Source organism: Cupressus sempervirens, chromosome 10 (genome assembly GCF_028749045.1).
Source record: "Cupressus sempervirens isolate cs-2001-9-10 chromosome 10, ASM2874904v1, whole genome shotgun sequence".
NCBI classification, from domain to species: domain Eukaryota; kingdom Viridiplantae; phylum Streptophyta; class Pinopsida; order Cupressales; family Cupressaceae; genus Cupressus; species Cupressus sempervirens.
In genome coordinates, this window is record NC_143127.1 from 8,730,772 (window position 1) to 8,742,356 (window position 11,585).

Sequence of the window (11,585 nt, forward strand, 5' to 3'; positions counted from 1 at the left end):
TTGATCATTTTTCCTTCAACTTTAGACTAATGAACATCTTTTTGTGTAGAATCAATGGCATCTTCATCATCCTCCCTTGTTGAGAAAATAACACCAAAACTAGTAGTATTCAAGTTTCAAGATGTTCCTACAAAATCATGGTTTCAAGATGAATATTCAGAGATTTGAGACATAGATTTGGGTCACACAGATTTGGGCGAGTTCTTAAAACTGTGCAACAAACAATAGAGTGATCACCAATGGTTTTTGCATTGATCCAATCAGGATTGGTTAGCGCAACATCACATCCAGTTTCAATACAGTCTTTAGAGTTAATTATGACACTCATAGAGCATTATGTTCCTAAAGAAAGGGTCATCAAAAGCATAACTAGAGAGATTGTCTTGGATCTCCGACCCAACAATATTGAAAAGGTGTTCCACCTTCCAAGGGTGGATCAATTCTTCAGATTAACATATCACCAAGCCGAGAGATGGTATAGGGAACATGTGAAGGAAGCTTTTGAGACCATCCAATCATCATACCTTATTGAAAAGACTCCTCTAGGGCACAAGGAGGGAAAGGTGGATATGACAATTGGGTACATGAGGGAAGGCATTGGATATTTAGTCATTCTTTTGAGCAAAGTCATGGGTTTTCTTGCATTAGAACATTTGAACATTTCGATGGTGCATTTTATCGAGACCATCAAGATGACAAAGATGCCACTTGATTGGGCTTCCATTCTTAGTGAGAACTTGGGAGAACAACTAGTGGCAGTAAAGAATAATCAGAGATTTTATATGACTTCATATTTGGTATACTTGCTGGCTACTAGAGCAACAAATTATCCAGGGCTTTATAAAAGGGGCAGTATGCAAGATGCCAATGCATGGCCATACATAGTATATCCTCAGCTAGTGAAGAAGAGGCTTTCAAAGCAAAGAAAAGAATATATAATTGTAAATGATGCTTTCATATTCACAATAATTTGGTTAATAGAAGGGGATTATGCATAGAGAATATTAGAGGAGGCAACAACACAGATATCACTAGTTGGAGCTTCTTATATCCAGTTTTGAACATTTACATATTTGAGCGTAGCGGGTACAACTATTAACCCTAAGAAGCTCCCTAGGTATCCCAGTGATAGACTTACTCTCCTGGAGATCTCCTGCCAACTCTTGTCTACATATGACAAAGTTATAAAGCAACACAAAATATGTTGGATGTGGCCTATGACTATAGGACCTTTTTAGGTGGATCAAAGGCAAGATATTACTTCTTTTGAATGTGAATATGATCAATATCCCTTGGAAGAGTACAATTCTCCATGGCCTTATTTTGATAATATTGGGAGAGTGCAATACTTAGAGGGTAAAACATTCTAGCATGAGGATGCAGTTGAAGATCACTAGATGAATGCAATAGATGACTACAATGTCCGCATAAGGGATTATTGTAGGATGACTTTCTATTTAGAAAAGAGGGCTTTAGAGATAAAGATCTCATTAAAGATTGTGCAACAAGACTTAGAGGAGTTGCTTGATCCATTGTTCAATGAGGATAGGATTGGTGACAGGCCTATCATGAATGCCAAGATAGATAGAGAAGAAAACTCAGACATCAACCGTAGGGTGAGGCACATCATTAAATTGATGCAAGATTGGATCAAGAAACCATTCAAACTTGATCCAATTCCTCTAATAGTAGTCTTTCATGCTCAAGACCGCCCGACTAAAGGTCGAGGAGAAAAGGTCATGATGCCTAAATTTACAACCCAGTCACCAGTAAGACCAGAAATGATGCACCAACTTGATAGATCAATTGGGTATTATCAGGCTCAGAAAGGTAGAGGTAAAGGCAAAAAGAAGAGGAATTCTCCTCAACAAGCCAAGCTAGAAGAGGGAGAAATTTAGGCACCTCCATAGCAAGGAGATGAGAATATACAAGGGCCCAAAAATGTAGAAGTTGAACAAGCCTCAGAGGATCCCCAAGTGCCGCAACCTGCACAAAGCTAGGAAGAAGAAGAAACTAAGGTACAAGAGGTTTCTCTGCCTTGACAAGTAGAGCAAGCCTCCTCCTCCATGCTTAAAAGAAGAAATCTCAAGACCCCGATAAAGAGAAGGAAAAAGGTGATCAAGAAAGTGATTCCTTTCCCATCAGTTGCCAAACCAATCCCTAAAGAAGTGGAAGAAAGGGATGATGAGGATGAAGAAGATAACTTACCTTTGAACTGGAGGACTCATCTAACAGGACCTACAAAGTTGGAAAGGAGGAGAAACTCTACCATCACACCTCCATCTATTCTTGAGCAACCCATTCAAACTACCACATCAAAAGATGACATGCAACAATGGATAGATGAGTAGGATGTGGAAGGCACTGATGTCTTCAAGATATCAGATTTTGATTTCATGCCAGTGGGTACCGAGTTGGTGGGAGATAAGATTTTGGATACTCTAGCCAATCAACCTCAATAGGAGGAGTGGAGTTAGATGCCACCAAGATCACAAGGGCTCAAGGTCGCTCCATCATCCTAGTTGCAAGTTACATTTTGTATTGATAAGGGATCGACTACTCCCCTTCCTCCAAAAAATGAAGAAGAGAAAGTCAAAATGGGACAGGAGGGAGAGCCGAAACAAGTATCCATCGAGGAAGTGTTGGAAGGAGGACAGGTAAGTGAACAACCACAACAAACTTCCCAATACACTGAGGTGAGAAATATTGGCTCCATAAATATAGAGATTCCTAGTGTCGATATCTCACAGAAGGAAAAGACTCTAGAAAGGGGAGATAAGGGAAAGGGCATTGCAAAATAGATTGCTTCATCGTCCAAAAGCAAATCTCCATTAGAATGTATCCCAAGGTGGCTGAGAAAAGAGGTAATAAGAAATAAAAAGCATAAATTCACCACAGAGGAGGAAGATAGGATGGAATTTATTGAAGTCCTAAGGAAGCTTGATTCACCTCCAAAAGATGCACAGGCATTAGCCTTTATTATGAGTGATTAGAACCAGGATTTGTTTGTCATGTGGCTATCCCTCCTCTACATTCAAATGTTGAAGAATTGACTTTGCGAGATTATCAGATCAGGGAGGTCATGTTTGGAAAGCCTAACTTGGATACTACAAAACTAATGGCTACAATAGGAATGAAGGAGGTGTTTAGGAACCTAGAATAGGATGGGGCGGAACTAATAAAACTTCAGCATCAAAAAATAATCCTAAAAAGATATTTAAGCAAAGTTGTTGGTCCCTTGGATCCCAAAAACCCCAAGGAAACCTTAAATGCAGTAATTGAGAGAAGAGACAGGGGTACAACCCAATTGGATCCATTTTTGAGAGCTTGTCAACAGTGGAGGGAAAGTTTTGAGGAAAAGGGTGTATAGATTATTCAGGGAAATATGAAGTTGTTACACATTATGTAGGAGAATGTGGATAGGCTAGTAGCCATTTTGAATCAGGTTTTTGGTCTAATGCATGAAGTGCATACCTAGGGAAAAGACTTGCAAGCATTGCAGTCTATTAAAGGACACATGAATTAGATGTTGATCAATGTATATACAACTAAAAAATTAGATAAAATAGATGATTGGATAGAGAAGATTGTAGATGGCAATAAATTAATGGAGACATTACATGCTGAGATTCATAGGCTCAAGGACCAAGCCCAAGATCAAATTTTGGAAGCTGAGAAACATTATAGTGATGTATGTTTGGACATTTTTGAGGATGATACATGAGAGAAGCTAGTACCAGTAGAGGTAGTAGTTGAGAAATTTTGAAAGAATTTTGAAGAAGCTTCTAATGATGAAGATATTAGGCAGGAATTCAGAATAGAAGAAGCTTTATTAGAGCTTGATGTAAAACTTAGAGATTTTGTAGAAACTCATATAGAAGTGGGAAACTACAGGCAGAAAGTGAAAGATAAATATAATGCCTTAGATTTTCCAGATGCAGCTCAAGTCACTGAGATAATCAAGAAATTCAAGGGAAAATATCCAGACATAGCTCTGATATAAAGGGGAACAAAACCCAGATGCTAGAATTTCAATTTTGACACTTGGTGAAATTTTGCATTTTTTGGAGCCTACTTCTGAGGTGCATTGCTTCGCCAGGTGCACTTTTTCAGTAGTGTTCTGGAACATTTTGAGGAACTCAGAGGTGCACCAATAGTTAACTATCAATTCTAAAATTAGAGCTTTCAATACATCGAAAAAGCATTCTGATGATAGTTTAACTCTTGTAGACACCTAGTGAAGATGGAGCTTCTATTTTTTCCACTTCTGGTCACTCCTAAATCAACTGAAGGCTTTCTCTTTCTTATTCTTTCATGCTTTTTTTTTATGACATGTAGAGGCTCATGCATCCAATTAATGATATAAAATGGATAAGTCCTACTTAGCACCAGTTAGATAGATAGTTTGTGCATAAATAGATTTGTTTTATTAGTTTAAAAGCATATGATTTCATAAAGATATCTCTGACTCTCAGCACAAATTGAGAAGAAGATTTCGTATAAATTCAGGATGTAATATGTAATATGCATAAGTGTGTTATATTTTGTGGATGTATGTTCATGAAATGTATTTGAGCCAAAATTTTATTGTGTTATTTCTGGTTGAGCGATCTTTTAATTTTGGTGTTTGCTACGATTTTATGAATTCCACTGACGTACTTAGTTTAAGAAGAGATCATCATCTTGTACTTGCATAGCTTTTTGTCTCATACGAGTGCACTTTCTGTGGCCTTGCGATTTGATGAAAAGTGAAACATCTTACAATTACTAAATTCCCCATTGACAATTGCATCAGTAGAATTAAAGAAGCGCTACTCCTACTTTTATTGGTTACCTACCGATCTTTTTGAAAGCTTAACTTGCAGATGTGTTGTTTCCATAGTTTATGTCCAATAGGATTTACTTTTCATGTTATTTTCTTAAACTTCTTGTTACCCTACTTTCATTATTTGCTTTACTAACCGCTTGGTTAAATTAGGAATTCATATAGTTGCATTGTTAGATTGCATTCATTAAGAAAACATAAAAATACAAAAAATAGTTCTTTTGTGTGTGTTTTATTCTTTTTTGATAGTAAGTAGATTCTACATCTTATTTGAAGTTTTCGAACTAGAAAAGGCCTCCTTGTGAACATTCACATTTATCTTTAACGGAGCAGATTCTAGTAGGTTGCAAGATCACCTAGAACCTTGGAGTTGATCCTCAGATTAACTTTTCAAGAGAGGAGTTCAAAAGGATTCTTGTCATTAAGCATCATGCAAAATGATAGCTCAACAAATTGTAAGCTCGGCTCCAATAGCAATTTTGACTCACTCAGCTTCCATATAATTCCTACTATACCACAACAAGCTTAGCCAACACTATCACCTTTGATAGCTCAGAAATAACTAACTTTCACTTGGCAACCACAATGAAACTTTTCATGTTTGACAACATGGAAAATTATATATTTGTTCTAAGTTCCAACCAATACTTTGTTTCTTACTTCATGTACATTTGATCTTTTTAGAACTCAATCCTTGGAACTAATTTATAATTGAACTTTGAAATATTAGTCCGACACATACCTCTTAATTGCCTAGTTGGGGATGGTGTGATCACTTGATCCATTGGATGAAGTGATCTCATCTAAACTTGATGTGTTGCAATCTTCCTTCTTCTTCCATGTCTTGTTCATCTACACTCTGATTTCTTGAATATCAATCTTTCCTTTTCCTTTATTGAATTCACTGCTAGGTGCTCTTGATCTTGTTGGACAATTTTTGCTTATGTGACCAATCTTCAAACAACTAAAACATGTGGTTTCACTCAACCATCTTTTGTAGTCACTTCTGAAATGTGTTCTAATGCAATTTTCATCATGTCCTTACTTTTGAAAATAGTGAAAAGTATACCTTGTATTGTAATCCCAATTGTAGGATATGCCAGTATGGTTTACCTTGACTTGCTTGTTTGATGACCACTTAGGCTTTTATTTGCACTCATATGCTCTATTTTCATACTTCTTACAGTTGTAGTAGTAACCTTCAAATATTTTTATACTTGATGTCTTTCTCTTACATTCATGTGCCTGATGTCCTTGATTGTTGCACTTGTGATAGTTACCCATGAATTTATTCTTGGGTTTTGATTTGCATTGTTGCTCCTACAAATATTTTCTGTATGACCTATCTTACCACAACTATGACAAGTAGGTTTGTAGTCATTACCATTGTTGCTCTTTTGTTCACCACTTTTAGATGATTCTCCTTCTTCACTACAGGTGTAACCTAATCCAATAGTATCACTATTATATCTAGGAGATCTCATCAATTGTTCAAAGTACTTGATGGCTTCACAAGGTCTGTTGAAACTTTTAGCAAATTCTTTTTCTCTTTCTAGATCATTTCTCAATTGTTGATTCTGCAACTTCAATGTTGTGATTTCAATATCTTTTCTATTCAATTCATGATTGGAAATCATCATTTGATTCAATGTTTCCAGTTGCATGCGAGCAATCCTATTAACCTCTAATGTCTTTTCTTCCAGTCTGTTGGTTAGTATCCTTTTGTCAAATTCAATCATGACTTTGTCTTCTTCAACTTTCTTTTTTTGCTCGGTCACTTCACATATCAATATTGATTGGACTTCTTGTTCTATCTTAATATTTATGACCTCTTTAGTTAGGGATCCATTCTTTTCCATTAGATCTGCAACTCCTGCATCAAATTCACTTGAGTTTCCATCTGCAAACAATTTAGTAGTGTCAATCTCTTGGTATTGTGTGTTATTTTCTTCAGTAGATATCTCTTTCCTTCTCTTCAATGATCACTTTAACTGATCTCTTGCATCATTCAACTAATTTAGGGCAAGCTAGATTTCAATCTTTTGATTATCAATTATCTTTCTCAACTTTTAGACTTCCATCTTCAAGATCTTTCCTCAAAGCTGCAAAGATTTCCTTTCCAGAGAACCAATGCTCTAATACCAATTGTTGGAAATACAATAGGGAAAGTGTGCTTAGAGGGGGTGTGTGAATCAATCCTTTAAACATTAACCAAAAAATTCATTCACCAAATATCCATCTCATAATTTGCATGTAAACTAAAAGAACTAGCTAAACATATTCATCCATAGCATGAAAGAAAATAACATTCAACACATATATGAAACAAGATATTTGGTTACTCAAAAATCCTCCAATGAGAAGTTAAAACTGGGGTGGGGATGACACCTACAAACCTCCACTCTTGTAGTAATAAAGTGTATCCAATGGAGGCTACAATGTTTGATCATAAACTATGATCTACCTTGTTGTAAGGAAACTCAGGGGCAAAAACAACTTCCTACACTAATCCTTTAAGGAAAGTATTGTGCAAATTCCTATTAAATCCTTACAATTTCAAATTCGATATTATGTAAACAATAATATTGTAGTCAACCATGAATATAGAAAACAGATAGAGAAAGAGAACACATAAACACAAAGATATGCCGGTGGGGAAAAACCTTTTGGTAAAACAACCCCACCCCTCCAAAAACTACACAATGTATTATCTTCAAAACAAAGGTTACAAAACACTTGCAATGCAAGTTCTTTCAGGACATGGAAGACAAATCTAGTAGCAACTAACAATACACTTTTCACTCTCTCCTATTTACAACCCTAAAAATGCTTATATAATGCACTTTCCATTTTTAGGGAAACTTCCAAAGAACAACTTGAGTGTACAGTACTCAATGATCAATTGGCACATGTCTTCACATCTTCACCCATCATCGAATCTTCTAGAGATAGCTCTTATGCATCACAAGAATATGTCATAACCGTTTTAGCCCTGATCTCCTTACACACAATTCAAGATGCTGATACATACAAGTGGAGTGACACATCAACATGCCAACTACACATGTACACTCACACTTAATTACATTATTTGCAAAAAAAATACATTTACAAAACAATTAATAAGAATAGGAATTGTTCAAGGTTGAGACACCTTATTCCTAACACCTACGAAAGGTTTGCCTTATTAAAGGCTTACAGAGTTGTTAGATCTTACCTTTTTAAAAGATTTCAACACCTTGCTAGAAGTGTGCCTGATTAAAGGAATTTAATTTACATTGAAGTAAGCACCATGTTAAAGGATTTTCAACACTCTATTAAGACTACTCTGTAAGAGATTTAACCGATTCACCTGCTAGAATGTATCAGCAATGATCCTGCGGTTAGCACTCTACTGCTAGATAACATATCACCTCTTTCCTGATGTGTACTTGATCCTTATTGATTAGATGTATCACTTCTATCCTCTATTCTCCTCTAACTGATTTTGCAATGTATCTCAATTCACAACTCCTTAGCCACCATGAATGCTTTGCTTGTGGATGAAAACTTCTCTCTTGTCACATTCCACTCTTGCATCTTTTAGGGTTTGTCCTCCTTAAGAAAACCTAGGTTTCTTAGGGTTAGGTATGAATCAAAAATTGTGATTCATCCATTTTGCCACTTAAAACATCCCTTCAATTGATTCGTTGCATGTACTACATAGGGATCTGCAATATAGATTCATCCTTACCATCTTAGAATTGTAAAATAATCCTTAAGTTAGATAAAAATGGTTTACATAAAAGTTTGTGCCATTACAGAAAACTATGTCCAAAACATTTTACTCGACACTTGAAGTGTCTGGTGCTCAACATCCACTATATCTTCAATGCTATAACTAGGCCTCTGAGTGACTCAACATCCACTGATCACTTGACATCTGAATGACTCGACACTTACTAGTTACTCGACATATACTGTATATCTAACAACTTACACTTAGCATAAACTACTTGTTTAACATGAACTAAGAAAATGACTGTTGTCACTCATATGTCAAAACCAATATGTGATTAATAGTAAGGTCTCAAATATTTCTGTAACAACACATACATATTTTGGTTCATGTTCCATAAATTAGTATAAAACATAAAGCTTTATTGAACTATTGTCCTATTTAAAGATTCATTGTTTCTTACTTCCAGACAACATGCTCTCCAATACAATTCATTTCTTGTTGCCTCTTGCTCTTCGGTTGAATTTGGATCCATCAAAAGTGCAAGAATTTGTAGATTGATGCTTTTGAAGCTCTTTTTACACATGCTTGTAGGGTCATTGGTAGGTGCAATATAATCATCGCATAATTTTGTGGCTACCATATTAGCAACTAATTGCTTTGGTGTAATATGTTCTTTTCCCTTTCCTTGAGCATCAAATTGTGACAAAAACATTAGTGAAACAATCAAAACAAGTCCAAAACCTTAATGAAAATAACTTAATAATATGATATTTTGTAAAATTGTAATTACACAAATTGTTATACAAAAGGTTTACCTACACCAAAGAAGGGGTGGGAGCAACATCCTTGCCTCTATCATCTGATGGATTGGCCATGTCACCCTGTGACAAAAAAATAAATTAAAAAAATGAACATAATGAAAGGAATAGTTGAATTAGAAAAAAAATAAAATTAATAAAATGGTATATTATATATTGGAGTTATAATCGAAAGTAATTAGTTTAAATATTACATATATAGTACTTATAAGTCTCATGATAGTAACTTTCTTTGTATCTATGCGATTCAAATTATAATATATTAGTAGCTCTTCCCTTGAACTTATTAATTTTATTGCACATAAAAAAACATGATTTCCCTCACACGTCTAAAAAATGCAATTAGGTTGCTTATTAGTTGACCCAGGACACGTATAAAACTTGCAATGTTCCCTATTACTTTTGGCCTTCCAGCAATGTACACAATAAGTCTTTTACTTTCATCATTTTCTTTCCATTGTAAATAATTTGCTGACAGTGCATACCTACACATACTTTTTTTTATATTGAACTATCCACATCTAATTATTGTAATTGTAACAAGGTCCTATATACTCCATCAATTTAATAACTTTATTATAATTGACCTTATGCCATCCATGGAAAAAAAGCCCAAACCATGTAATGATGATGGAGTTATGTGATATGTTCTCTCATTAACACAAAAATTAGTGTTAATTGGAGACAATTCCTTGGGTACCCATTCTTTTTGAAGATGCATTTACCTCAAGGGAACCTTGATGTCATCCTTTTTCTCATCATCATAAGAACATGACCCGCCTTGGGCAAGGAAAAATTGTGTGTTTATTGATTTTTCTTCTAATCTTTTGACCTCTAGTTTGCAATTCTAGATGAGTATTAGTGAAGTTAGTACAACAATGCACTACACTTATCATTTCAAAGAATGTGTTATATCTTATCTCAAATAAGAAATGTTTAGTCTACAAATCTATTGCATCTTTCCCTAAGGTTGCACACATTAGCATAAAAGTCAAGTTAGGATAAATGAGATTCCTTGGTCTAGAGCCTGAAATTGTATAGCCACTGTTAATATAGTGAGAGTTGTGGTTTTTCCCACATTGAATATTTTTCATTTAAAAGTCTTATTATTCTTGTGTAGAATGCTATATTTCTATTATTTACTTATGTACATATAATGAATGGTTAATAAATTTATAGGGTTCAATATATGTTGATTTATTTCCCTAAAGCATCTATAGTTGTTCAAATATTGTGGTGCAGGGGCACCCCTCAAAGCTCTTAAAGCCAAGGACCTCTTGAAGGCTCCCAACATGGAAGAATGCATGAAGAAACCAATGAAAGTTAATTGACATATTTTCAAGCCAATAATGGCATATTGTATGGTTAATAATGCAAGAATGATAAAAATTTCCTAAGGGACCCACTAGCACCACTTCATCTTTACATTCCTTCTTGCATCTCTACCAAAAATCTTGGAGGATTTTAAATTAAAATAAAATGATCACATGATTTGTGTAAAAAAAACTTACTAAGAAAGAAATGAAGAAATAATTGCAATGTTGGAGAGGAAGAAAGGAACTATGTCTTCTCTCTATGTTAGCATAAAGACATCTTAATGGTGAATGATTCATTTTGGCTTCTAGAAATACAATCTGTACATGAATATGTAGAAGGTTAAAGCATAGTGAGCTATGAAGTTCACCTTTCTTCCATGTAGAAGGGTGCATGAAGGTAAGTCATAAAATTACAATGTTGGAGAGGAAGAAAGGAACAAAGAGTATATGGAAATCCATCACATAAGGAAGGCTTAGTGTAGATTAGCAAAGGTATTCTCAAAGTCATGGTGTATATCCTATAAAGGAGATCATTAAGCTTTCTTACTTCCTAGGCTTTTGAGACATCTTAATACACCAATCATGATTTTCCTATTTCGGTGAATGTAAAAAATGATCATAAAAATAATGTGAATTGAGGGAAATAAAAATACTATTCTTGACTAATGTAAGAAGGTGTATAAATTAAGTATTTGTGTTCTATATATTTGCGCATCCATTACATAGTGACTCTAATAAAACCAATTTCCACTATTTATTGATTAGAGTGCATAGCTACATATATAGTAAGCAAGGCTTGAATATATGAGTCTAATATTGTTTTCTTCAATGCATCAATTTTTTTTTTGAAACATTGGGTTAAATAAATATTAGTTCGCAAAACATGTGCTAGTGTTAATTGCATC

General features: G+C 34.8%; 1 protein-coding gene across 1 annotated transcript in view; it reads left to right on the plus strand.

The window, feature by feature from the left end:
• LOC149532296 (uncharacterized) overlaps positions 1–10,886 on the plus strand; it is a 176,678-nt gene extending 165,792 nt beyond the window's left edge. Inside the window, exon 7 of the mRNA XM_089804452.1 lies at positions 10,607–10,886. Coding sequence (XP_089660578.1) covers positions 10,607–10,695 — 89 coding nt within the window. The 3' untranslated portion in view covers positions 10,696–10,886. The remainder of the gene's footprint in view (positions 1–10,606) is intronic.
• Positions 10,887–11,585: the final 699 nt, after the last annotated feature.